Source organism: Daktulosphaira vitifoliae, unplaced genomic scaffold (genome assembly GCF_025091365.1).
Source record: "Daktulosphaira vitifoliae isolate Bord-2020 unplaced genomic scaffold, ASM2509136v1 Scaffold_5, whole genome shotgun sequence".
Classification (NCBI taxonomy): Eukaryota; Metazoa; Arthropoda; class Insecta; order Hemiptera; family Phylloxeridae; genus Daktulosphaira; species Daktulosphaira vitifoliae.
The window spans coordinates 14843571-14855986 of record NW_026099576.1 but is presented as its reverse complement, the minus strand read 5'-3'; the positions used below and the strand labels follow the sequence as shown (position 1 = coordinate 14855986).

Sequence of the window (12416 nt, the reverse complement as noted above, 5' to 3'; positions counted from 1 at the left end):
TAAGGAACCAGCAGATCAAGTAGCTTTTGGAATAAAACACCAATTTTTTTAAAATTAAACACTATCTAAAGATTTGCATCGAAGCGTTTATTTTTGATAGTGATTTTAATCACTGTCAGATATCATTATACTTGATCCAACTATACCACGTCACAACTGTGCCGCGACCCCCCTGTGCTGGGTTTTTTTTAACTTAATAATGGTATAACTTTTTGGAAAATGTATGGATCACTTAATTTTTTTTATTTATAGATGCTTGATATCTTTACTTATCATTTGGTATATTTTTTTGTAAATCTGACACTTAACCTGCCTACAGGGAGGGATTTAAAATGACAACTTTTTCACAAAAAATTAACTTTTTCAACTTAACTTTTGAAATTGTTCCAGAAAGTCTGACACTTTTATATATATCTTAAATTAAAACTAATGTAATGTTCTTTATTATGGAAAAAAAAAAATTTCGGACTTTATTTTGTTTTCGTGATTAAAATGGCTACCGAATGTTTTTTTTTATGTAAAAATTCTCGATTTTATATTTTACATTATAGCTTCAATGCAAAGCTGAGAATGTATTTTACTTTTATGCCACAACTTCTTGAAAAGTGTATGGATCAACACAATTTTTTATGAAAAATAATATTTATATCCCTTTTTCATTCGACATACTTTATCTTAATCAGGATATAAATAAGGAAATATCAGATCATGTAGCTTTTGGAATAATCCACCAACTTTTTAAAATTAAACACTATCTAAAGATTTGCATCGAAGCGTTTTTTTTGATAGTGATTTTAATCACTGTCAGATATCATTATACTTGATCCAACTATGCCACGTCACCACTGTGCCGCGACTCCCCTGTGCTGGGTTTTTTTTAAATCTTACTTAACATTACAAGATAATGAAAATTACTAAATTTTAAATAAAAAAAATTAACTATTTTTTTGACCATTTGACACGTCAAAATATAGTCAAATAATTGCGAAAGGTTTTGATTTGTCAAAAACCCAACCCTAATTAAGACTCTCTCTTCACGAATTTAATTAAATATTATTTGAATAATGTAACTATTTTTTATTATATTATTTGTAATTTATTTGCATTTTGATGTGTGCATTTCACGAGTTAATAATATGTATTTGATATGTAAGTTTGCACAGTAATTGGATGTCTGAGCAGGCATTTTTAAAATTTTCGTTAACCTTTAGTAAATAGTATGAAATTTCTTTAAGATAATATAATCCAAAGACAATAAATTAAAAACCTTAAAAAATGAATGACCTTGGGAAAATTGTCCATCCTTTATTTGAGAGAAAGCCACATAATGTTCTTTACACTGATCACTGCAGGCGATTTGAAAAAAATAAATTAAAAACTGGACGGAAGGATGAGAATTTAGGAGACTTAAAATGAAGTTTTAGCAAATATTTCAAACTTAATAAACTTTATTGTATTTAAATTAAACTGCAAAACTTGATGTAATATAATGTATAAATAAAACCACACTTAAATTATAAGACACTAATAATATATTTTAATGTGTCTATAATACTAACCATATTAGAACTTTTCACTAAATATTTTCGTAATATATATAATTCCAGAAATTAGGAAATTGAGTTTCCAGAAAAAAAAGATTAGATTAATTTTCAATTTTTTTTTTCCAAAAAAATCTGTGTGTTCTTTTTATTGCAAATTATTTAATTTATATTTAATGTGTTTATTTATAAGATTTTAAAGAGATCTTTTAAGTTTACATAATTGACTTTGGAATAAAGATTTCTCGGGATTATTTAAATTATTAAGCTTCCTAAAAAATGATTTCAAAAATTGTGTTAAAACGAATGATGAAAAAAAATTACATATTTAATCTTTGTAGTTGGGTTATTCGCAATTCTGGGCTGTTAATTATATTAAGCAAATATATTATGTCATTGGCCAAACCAGAAATTCATTTTATGTAAATAGGGCATACGTTTAATCGATTCATTTGTATTATAGCGTAGTGTTGAAGTTTAATATACCTTTGGATATGTGGCTGTACAGGATTATGTATAAAATATGGTAACTGCTTTTGAGTTCTGTCACAAAATAATTCTGTACTCTATCATCAATTTAATTAAATACAGTTTATACGACCATACCTGATGATATCGTAAGTATTCATGAGCGGTTCACAACATGAAATCATTTAACCATGTTCCCATGTGTATCTTATTTGAATAAAGTGTAATGAGCATCAACGAGATACAACTAAGTTCGACTTATTCAAGTGTTATTTTTGAGATCGACAAAATAAATGGATCAAGTAACAAAAAAGTCGCCTTTTAGGCAGATTGAAAAGTAAAACTGTTTTGTTAACTTTTGTTCTAATGTAATTGACTTTTAAGTTTAGGTAGTAACTCGTGGTTGGTATTTGAATATCACTCGACGAATTAGGATTACTTATCATAAATAACTTAGTTTTCATATAGAAGTTAAAAAGAAATTACTAGTCTGTACTAATGAAATATTAATTTATAAATTCAATTATTCACAGAATGCATAACGTGTAATTTATGAATTAAAAAAACGTAGAGTAATATAAATTTGAACTTGAATTTATATCATAATGAAATAGTAGTGGATAAAATTTAACAATTTATGAAAGGAATTAAATTCATGAATATTAGTTATTACTGATTGTAATCTGCTTATAGTTCACATCTAACTTTAGAACTACACACTGTATCTTGCGGATTCCTATATTACATATAAAATAATTAGAGTTATATATTTGGTCTAATAAAAAAAAATTGTTTGTTTTAGGAATTGGTAGTAATTACTCCTAACGAAAGAAATTGGCGAGGAATACTTATAGCGCTATTGGTTATAGTAGCTGTATTGGGTTTAATTGTATTTTTCATAGTCTTATTATCACCACCTTACCAAGGTCCTAGAAATCTTGGAAGTAAATTTACAATTGATCAGATTATTGGGGACACATTCAAAGCACCACCATTTAATGGCACTTGGATATCAAGTAAGTTATTCTTCAGAATATTTGATATTTTTACAGTAGAAATTGAACATCTATTAGGAAAAGTAAAGAAGTTTTACAGCAATAGATTATAAAAAGGTCCGCGGAGGTTGATTAAAACTTTTAATTAAATGATGATTGAGTCGTTATTCAACTAAGATATAATAAATAATAATGAATGATATAGATACAAATTAATTATTTATTTTTTCCTATAATAAATACATAATACGTATTATACTATTACAAAAATAGTAATATAATAATAAATAACTATCATATTTTATTACTTGAAGTGATTTTTATATTTTATTGTCTATTTTATGAATTGCAAATTACTGTATCTCCAGTAATACAAAGACTTCAATAAAAACAAAATTAGTTTCTTAAGTAAAATTCACTATGAAATTTATTGATGCTTTTTAATTGTTAATCTATATTTTTAATATGTCTTTACAATGTGATTATATAACTATTTCTTTTAGAATGGTTCTAAAAAGATATTTTAACATTTAGTAGTATAAATGAACTTGGCAGTATACAAAGCTATTTTTAATTAAAACGTGGATCTGGAAATTACTTTAAAATAACAGGTTTGTTTTAGGTTGTTAAAGCTTACAATACATGTCTAATCAAAATGTCTTATTTAAGTCGAAAATCTTATTCACATAAGTATTAGATACATTCATTAGCATACCAGTCAACTAATACATTATTAGGTCAGTTTAGTTAGCTAGTCTATTGGATACTTTTATTTGTATCGATAAACTCAATAAAATTTATAAATCTTCATTTATTAAAACACTCTTTATGATTTTTAATCATCAAATTTGTTATAAATTTAAATTTATTTCATTTTTGTTCATTTAGTAAAATGTTGTAATTTAATGAAATTATATTAAATTAAATAAAAACATATTTTTACTACATAAACATTTTGCTATCAATAATAAAATGTTCAATATGAAAAATATTTTTAGTAAAACATAAATAAATTCATAATATCTTACAAAATTTTGTTTAATAGAACTAGTTCAAATAAAATTACATTTTTTAAGAGTCATAAGAATTTAAAATTCGTATATCTATATATAATATTTTTGTTCTAAAATTATTAATGTGATGGCTTGAAGTCGCCAGGTAATTAAGACAATTATTATTATTATATTCAGCTCGAAACTTCTCAATTTCAATACAATTACTAAAAAAGATAAGGGTTGTAAATTAATATTATTTGGGGCATAATAACCTCAATTGAACTTCTATTTCTCGAGCATTGTTTTAAGGAATTATAATTTTGAGTAGGTTTGACATTGGAGTTTTTGTCCGAACATAGTTTAATGCCATTTTTTCTATACTGTTATTAAAGTTTTTTTCGTCCATAATTAATATCAGGAGTTGTGATTTTATGAGATTAGTTTTATGCTGACTAAACATCGAATTCGGGGAATTCATTGATCCGGTGGCCGCGTTAATGAAGAATCTCATGTAACTTGTTATTACTCCGGGAGATAATGAAGAAACATGGCAAATCATCAAACTCAGCCCTACAACCACCCAAACAGTGATCTAAGTTGAACTACTCTAATGGTAATATCTGTTGTGCATATTCAAAAACCGAGTACTAAAGTCAATTTAAACTCCATTACTTCGCCGTTAATTAATTATTTAGTAATTGCAATTAATAACTTTAAGCTTTTGATGACAAGTAATTATTTAAACTCATGTATCTCTAAAGTAAGAAATATACATAAAATTTTAATAGAAAAATTGAAGTTAAATTGTGCAGTAGTATACAAATATTTTTTTAACTAGTGTTAATAAATGTATTGTAACTCAAAATAGAATAAAAAGAAGGTGAGTTGTATAAACGGCGAGAGTTACTTCAATTCGTGGTGTGATTTGAGGGTCAAAAAATAGTATTAACTCTTATTGATTTGAAATCTTACCTGATAATTGTTCTTAGAATTACTTCAGTAACTATTAATACATAGTTGATAAACAAAGTAATACAAATTTTACTTTCAGTTCACAAATTAACACATAAGAATTTTGACAATCATAATCACAAATTTGATATGATGAAGTTTAAAGCGCAATTAGAACAGGCAAAACTGTGACGAATTGCTCTGTTTTTCATAATATTTTGTATCGCCGAAAATCATTATTGTCTCATTCTTGCAATGTTATTGTTTATCGATAAGTAATCGCAAAACATATAAGTTAATGTATAAAATAGCATAAAATATTTAAATTAATATATGTGAATAATATACAAATCATATTGATATATTAAACAAATATTTTATACAACGTTAATATAATCTGTTTTTACATTTAAGATTAATGTGGTATACATTAGATTTACATTTATGTTTGTTATTAAGATAAGAGTAAAAAGAGCTGACAAATATAATTTATAAATTTCTTCTCGGAAAAAGGTGACCAATAATTGACTTATGACTGAATCGTGTATAATAAAATATAATTAAGCAACACTATGCCTTTGTTAAATAATTCTCCGAGTTAGTTATTTAAATTGTTTGTTTTATAATAATCATGTTATACTAAGAATATGAATATGATTTATATATTGAAGTGTTGATTATCTTAAATTAAAAGAAAGACCATTATTGTGGACACAAGCAGAACATTCTATTGTTATTCCAATTATTATAATAGTGACGAGTATATTTAGATAAATGTTTAAAAATATTAAACTTATATTTTTCATCAATTTTTGAACATATTTTTAGAATAAACTTTAGCAGCAATTATTACATTCTTGTAATATGTAAAAAGTATATTACTAAAATATTATGAAAAAATCATTTCGACAGTATGTTTTTTTAAATATAAGTAGATGGTATATTTTTCCATACTTATTGATACGGTGCCATGTTTTCTTCAGCCTCACATCACGTTATCGTCCTATAAGAAAGTGTATTGGATCTGAATCATAAGTGCACGGTGGCTTAGTGGTTAGGATTTTCTCTGGGTCAAGGGTTTTAATCTCGCACCATGCCTCTTTTTTCACATGATTTCCGGTACACTATCTATGACCGGCCGTCAATCCCAAGCGGCCGTGTTACTATGTATAATTATTGTTCCTCCTACGATCAATTTAATATTTAAATATTTAATTAAATTCACAGGCTAATAAGAATGACGTTTTTACATTTTAAATTATATTTTATAAGTTACAAAGACAAAAATATGAATCAATATAGTATTTGTGATAGATAATAAATATTTTAAAAGGTTAAGATTTTCAAGTAAATTTCTTTTATCTTATTTCCATTTTACATGAAGCAATAATAACTGATAAACAATTTCTTANCATAATTTATTTAATTTTTACTATTAAATAGCATTTTATTAAAATTTCAATTAAATTTTCTCAAAAAATGTTCAAATTAAATTAAAATCAAACTAATAATTCAGTGGATTCTGTCGAAACGCAATAACTGACTTTTGCTTTAATAAGGCAGTTTTACAATAAAGCATATTTTTAATAAATGGTGTTAGTATAATCTATCAATGCCAAAAATATTTAAGTATTAATTTATTTGACAGAAAAAATATCAGTGATCAGAAATCAAACTTGGTATAATTTGACCTCTTTTTGCAGACTTTTCGAAAACATTAATATTTTCATAACTGAGAAATTTACATCACGTTTGTGTGGGAGTCTATCGTTTGTCGTATTTTTTTCTCTATTAATATATATATATATATATATATATATATATATATATAAAATTATATATAATTTTGACTAATAAAGCTCTATAGATTTATATACAAAAACAGTTATTTAAAATAGATTCCACTGACAAAATTAGGGCAACTTATTAAAATTCAGAACCTCTATTTTTAAAAAGAATTCACAATGCCTTATATTTTATTCAAGTTTTACCGTGATAGTTATATTTATTGATATTTAATAGAAAATATGCTATAAATAAAGATATTACTATTTTTTTGTAAGTAATTCAGTGAACTGGGATAGACGAATTACGTTCAATAAACTTCATAATAACATTACTTTGTCATATTTTTTTTTTTTTTTCGTGTTACTTTTTGTAAAATAGAAAATACAACTAAATAAACTTATTGTGTAGTTTCTATATTACATGTGATTTGTCTATCCCAACTTATTCAATTACTGACAAAATAAAGTAACATCGAGAATATTTGTTTGGCTTTTTTAGCTTCAAGTACTTTTTTGGTCCATCTTTTGTACTCTATAAAGGTGTCATCTATTTTTTTTTATTAATACATAGATATTTAACTAGCTTATAAAACAGAAAATAATCAAATTTAGAAAATGCTTAAACCAAATTTCGTATTTTGTTATTAATACTTCGAAAATTGTTATCATTTTAAAATATATACAAACAATAGACTTTTGGTGAGATACGGGTTATGATTATTTTTAATTTATTTACATTTTTACACTTGAGCAAAAAGAGACCAAGAAATTTCTAATGATATAGATTTGAAAGTTATTCACAATTTAGAAAAAAATTTTAAAATTTAATTTAAAGATGATTAAATAAAGAAAATAGTAAATTTAAAGCTTTTAAATAAAAATTTATCCAATCATAATATCGAGAAAAATTTACAACATTATCTACAATTAATTAGAATTCAGTATTAAAATATCAGACAAGAGACATTTTTGTTGACCAGAATTACCAATAATATAATTATATACTATAATGTTCTAGCTATAGTAAAAAACTTTTTATGGATTTGAGTATTACCGAACGATGATTATAGAAGTTATATTTAACGATTATGATTTGTTCGATAGTATAGGCCAGCTTTTAATATCAACAATGGTTCTCTTATTTACCTAACTTAATTAAAATTGATATTTTATAGGGAAAAAGGCAATTTACTTAAAATCTAGGATTTAGTGTATATAACACAAAACAATGTTTATTCAACAAACAAAGTTCATAACTAAAATATACACAAAAGCTTAAATATATGTACCGAGGGGTGTAGCCTGTCCCCTAAAGTTATCTTAGTCAGTGAATTATGTATATTTGTTTAATACCATTATTGGTCATTTAGTAAAAAAAATCTAATACATATTAAATAATATCACAATTATTGTATAATTAATAAATTAAACTATAGTAATATTTTAATTAAAAAAAAAAATTGTTACAATTTTCCTTAACTCTGGGTCACTGTTCCAAACTTGGATTAAAATGTAACGTATCTCTTAAGGTTATTTTTAATGGTAAAAATGAATAGTTATTTTTATACGTTAAATGATACATAGCTCATCTAATTACTTAATATAATGAAATAATCTTAATGTAATCGATTAAAGAATAACACATAATTTAAAAAAAAATATATTTTTTTGTTTGTTGATTTCATTTTGAATTGTTCTTGATTTATTGATTAACGAATCGCGATAAAGTCAAACTGATAAGAACTGATGGTGACCATATCAATAGCACATGTGTCACATGCACGAGTGTTTCTTAAATTTATTACGGAAATAATGTCTAGCTTGTTACAGTTGTATTATTACATACAATATTATTTTTGTCTCCGGCTCTTCTACTTGACTTGCGCGCTCTCTATCGTTTGATCTTTTATGGAGGAATTTTCCCTTAAAAATTACAAAAGCGCTTATTAGATGGCTTTAGCCGCTTATAACTTTTCCCTTTACAATGTATTCATTTTTTTTCTGAGAAAGATCTTATTATTTTTAGAAAAAAAACTTCTGTTAAAATGACTTAAACAGTTCCTTTGTGACAATGTTCAATTTAAACACCTACACATATGTGTAGCATATTTGCCTNTTGTGACAATGTTCAATTTAAACACCTACACATATGTGTAGCATATTTGCCTACATAAAACGCCGCATGTGTTATTGTTGTACACAAAATAATAAAACTGTTTAAATATTTTATTTAAAAACCAACATGAATTAGAAATTCATCAACCGTAATATTTCACTGATTTCAAATTATTATAATTATAAATATACAATCAAATAAAATATATAATTTTATATAATATAATATCAATATTTTGTATTATTTTTAACGCTTTATCATATTTCTGTAAATAGCAAACTAAATTGCTTAATGTANTCAATTTTTTAAAATTAAACACTATCTACAGATTTGCATCGAAGCGTTTCTTATGATAGTGATTTTAATCACTGTCAGATTAAATCTAGACTGAACCCAACTATGCAATGTCTCCACTATGCCGCGACCCCACTGTGCTACCGTTTACATATTTGTTTCTTTTTAAATGCTTAAATGTTTATATTTTAAAACTTCTAACATGCTGTGGAAATTTATATTTGGGTTACTTGAATGAAAAAAGTATAATCTAATAATATAATATTTAACTAAGAATATTTTGAAATATGTATTATGGTTTACTCTTTTGCTGACACTTATAAAAAGAGTAAGTATGACATAAGCTTGTATCATAAGATGATGTTCAATCATAAAGAAAGATTAATGGTATTTGAAAAGGATTAAATTTTTTCAGCATCCGTTTTCATGTAATTCAATAAGAAAAGTGAAAAATTAAAGCTTGAGATAAAAAAAAAAGTGTTGAATGTTAAAAAATAATAATAAATATCTTATTGTAACATATTGTGGAATAAATGTATGGAAACCACGAATAAAGGCATAATATTTGCTAATGTAATATCTTAAAGATTTATTTTTCAGGATTTAAATACTACTAACATTTTTTGATATCTTAATTTGTATTCAATAAAAGTAAATAAATTTCCTATAATTTCACATATGTATATGTATTTAAATTTGATGATTGAACTTCTTGTATAGACGTATTTATTTAACTAAACTAACATTTGATTTAATTTGTTCCAGACGTAGAACTCGTGATTAGAGATACTCAAGGTGGCGTCAGCGTTTACAACGTCGAAACAAATAGACACAGAATACTCCTTACCAGTTCGTCTTTTGTGAGTATTTTGTAAATACCAATCTATGGTAACTCATAATAAATAATCGATTTGATAAGTTATTTTTATAAAATCAATATTTTAATGGAACTTAAAAATCAAAGCAATATGAAAAATTATAATTTTAACTTTTTATAATTTTAATGAGAATATTTTTATAATTACATTTTATAAATTTAATTGCAATTATTTTATAATTTTAATAAGAGGCTTTTTCTAATCATTTATTTCTGAAAAACAATCTGAAGTATAGAAATAACTTTGTATTATAACTGAAGGCTTTTAAATATTTTTAAGTAATAATTAGAAAGAAAAAAATATAGGGCGTGGTTGTTTTTAAAAAAAGGATTTTACATAACATAATTAATGTTTATATTTTTCATGCAACGTTATTTTTAATTCTTACTGTTATGTAATTTTTTTTCATAATAAAACTTTCATGTAATCACTTAGTTACTCAAAGACTCATTAAATAATAAAATTTCATTTTTTAAATTTTAGAAACGAGTTAATGCAGTTGATTTTTATGTATCCAGTGATCAAAACTTTATATTGCTTGCATCAGAAGTAAAAAAGGTAAATATTGAATTTTAATTATAACTTAATTTGTTTAACTGATAATTTGAAATTATTTTTAATGTTATATCTAATAAAGTACCGGAAATTGCATTAGTAGTTGTAAAAAAAAAAAAAACTTGCTAATACACCACAAGTCGCTCTAAACATAGACTAAATGAACTGGAAAGACAAAACTTTTCTCTAAAACACTATTACTTATCGTTTTCTGAACAATTTAACACGCACTTGGGATTTATGAGTTACCGAACACTGTATAACAAATATTTAATCGAAATATTGAGCTTTGATGCGTTCGTGCTTTTTATATGTCAAAGAAACCCGTTTGTTTCATTTACTTTCAAAACCATTTTATAAAATTATCTGATTTATTGAAACTCATGACACTATCAAACTGTAACCTAATATGATTTATTAGTATATATATATATACCGAAAAATCTTTAAATACAGCTAATAACACAGTATTTTGAGAATTATTTTTCATAGAATACATTTTTATTACTTAATATATTGTTAGAAACTTATTTTAACCCATCAACGCCGAGAATTATTTTTTTTCAAACTTTCAATGTTTTTTACTAAAAACAGATTAATATACAACACAAAAATAAAAAAAAATTATTTTTAAATTTTTTGAAAATACGATTTCTGAGATATTGAGTGTCACCATATGGGTACACTCGGCTTTTACCTATTAAATTATTCGCGCGATAAAAATAGCAATACGAATGTCACCATATGGGGACGCCAGGCGTTGATGGGTTAATAATTTTTATAAAAATTACGATTTACAATGTTGTTTATGTTTCGTGTTTCTATTAGAAACTAAATTTTTAAAATTTTTCATTTACAGTATAATAGCAAGTTATTGTTATTTGTGATTTAGTTCATAGTATACTTATGTAAATATTATTAACAATTTGTTATATAATGCGTGACATATTACTAATATTAGGTATTAGAATCATATTATTTATTATTCGTTTTTTATCGACTTATTATGCAGTACAATCAATGTTATTTTTCAATCGTAAGAAAAAAATAATATGGCTATTAAAACAAAAAGATAATTTGAAAAACTATTGGATTAAACATGAGTACAATAGTTGTAACTAAAGTAACTAAAAAAACGGTAGCACAGTGGAGTCGCGGCTCAGTGTGGACGTGGCATAGTTAGGACAAGTATAGATGCAAATCTGAAGATAGTGTTTCATTTAGAGAAATTGGTGGATTATTCCAAAAGCAACATCAACTCTTATTTCTTTAATTATATCCTGATTAGTAGTTCTTTGATTTAGAAGCATAATATATGAATAAATATTTATTATAGAAATTAAAAATAGTATAGATTGGTGTTCAATAATTTAGTATTGTAATTTTTTCGAAGAATTTATAAAAATTTTAAAGTAGTTATTACTTTTATAGCAAACGTGTGTAAAAATTGAAGGGCTTGATACAAAAACTTTCCAGAAAATAAATTGTTGTTAATTATGAATTAGAAGTTTTACAAGGAATTTTCATCAGATTCAAAAATATACTGTAATTATTTAATTTTTCGTGCTAATTTCATCTGCAATTAGATTTTTTCTATCGCCACTAATTTTTGATATTATTACGAACTAGTTAAAATTTATAGGATATAACTATAAGAAATATAATTCTACATATTTCAATTGTATCACATCTATTTAAATACCAATACATAGTACATGGAAATAATTAATATTTCTATGGAAGGATTTATTACGATATAAATACAAAATATAATAAGTAATTTTAACGAAATTTTGGTGTCTGACCGTACATCAATCTAAACACACAATTTTTGAA

At 24.5% G+C, this 12416-nt stretch overlaps 1 protein-coding gene across 6 annotated transcripts in view; it reads left to right on the top strand.

Annotated features, from left to right (window-relative positions):
- Nucleotides 1-12416, top strand: part of LOC126907442 (prolyl endopeptidase FAP-like) — a 117569-nt gene that overhangs the window by 98242 nt on the left and 6911 nt on the right. For all 6 annotated transcript variants that reach the window (XM_050688723.1, XM_050688727.1, XM_050688726.1 and 3 more), the window contains 3 exons: nucleotides 2812-3025; nucleotides 9913-10007; nucleotides 10509-10583. In XM_050688723.1, coding sequence (XP_050544680.1) covers nucleotides 2812-3025; nucleotides 9913-10007; nucleotides 10509-10583 — 384 coding nt within the window. The remainder of the gene's footprint in view (nucleotides 1-2811; nucleotides 3026-9912; nucleotides 10008-10508; nucleotides 10584-12416) is intronic.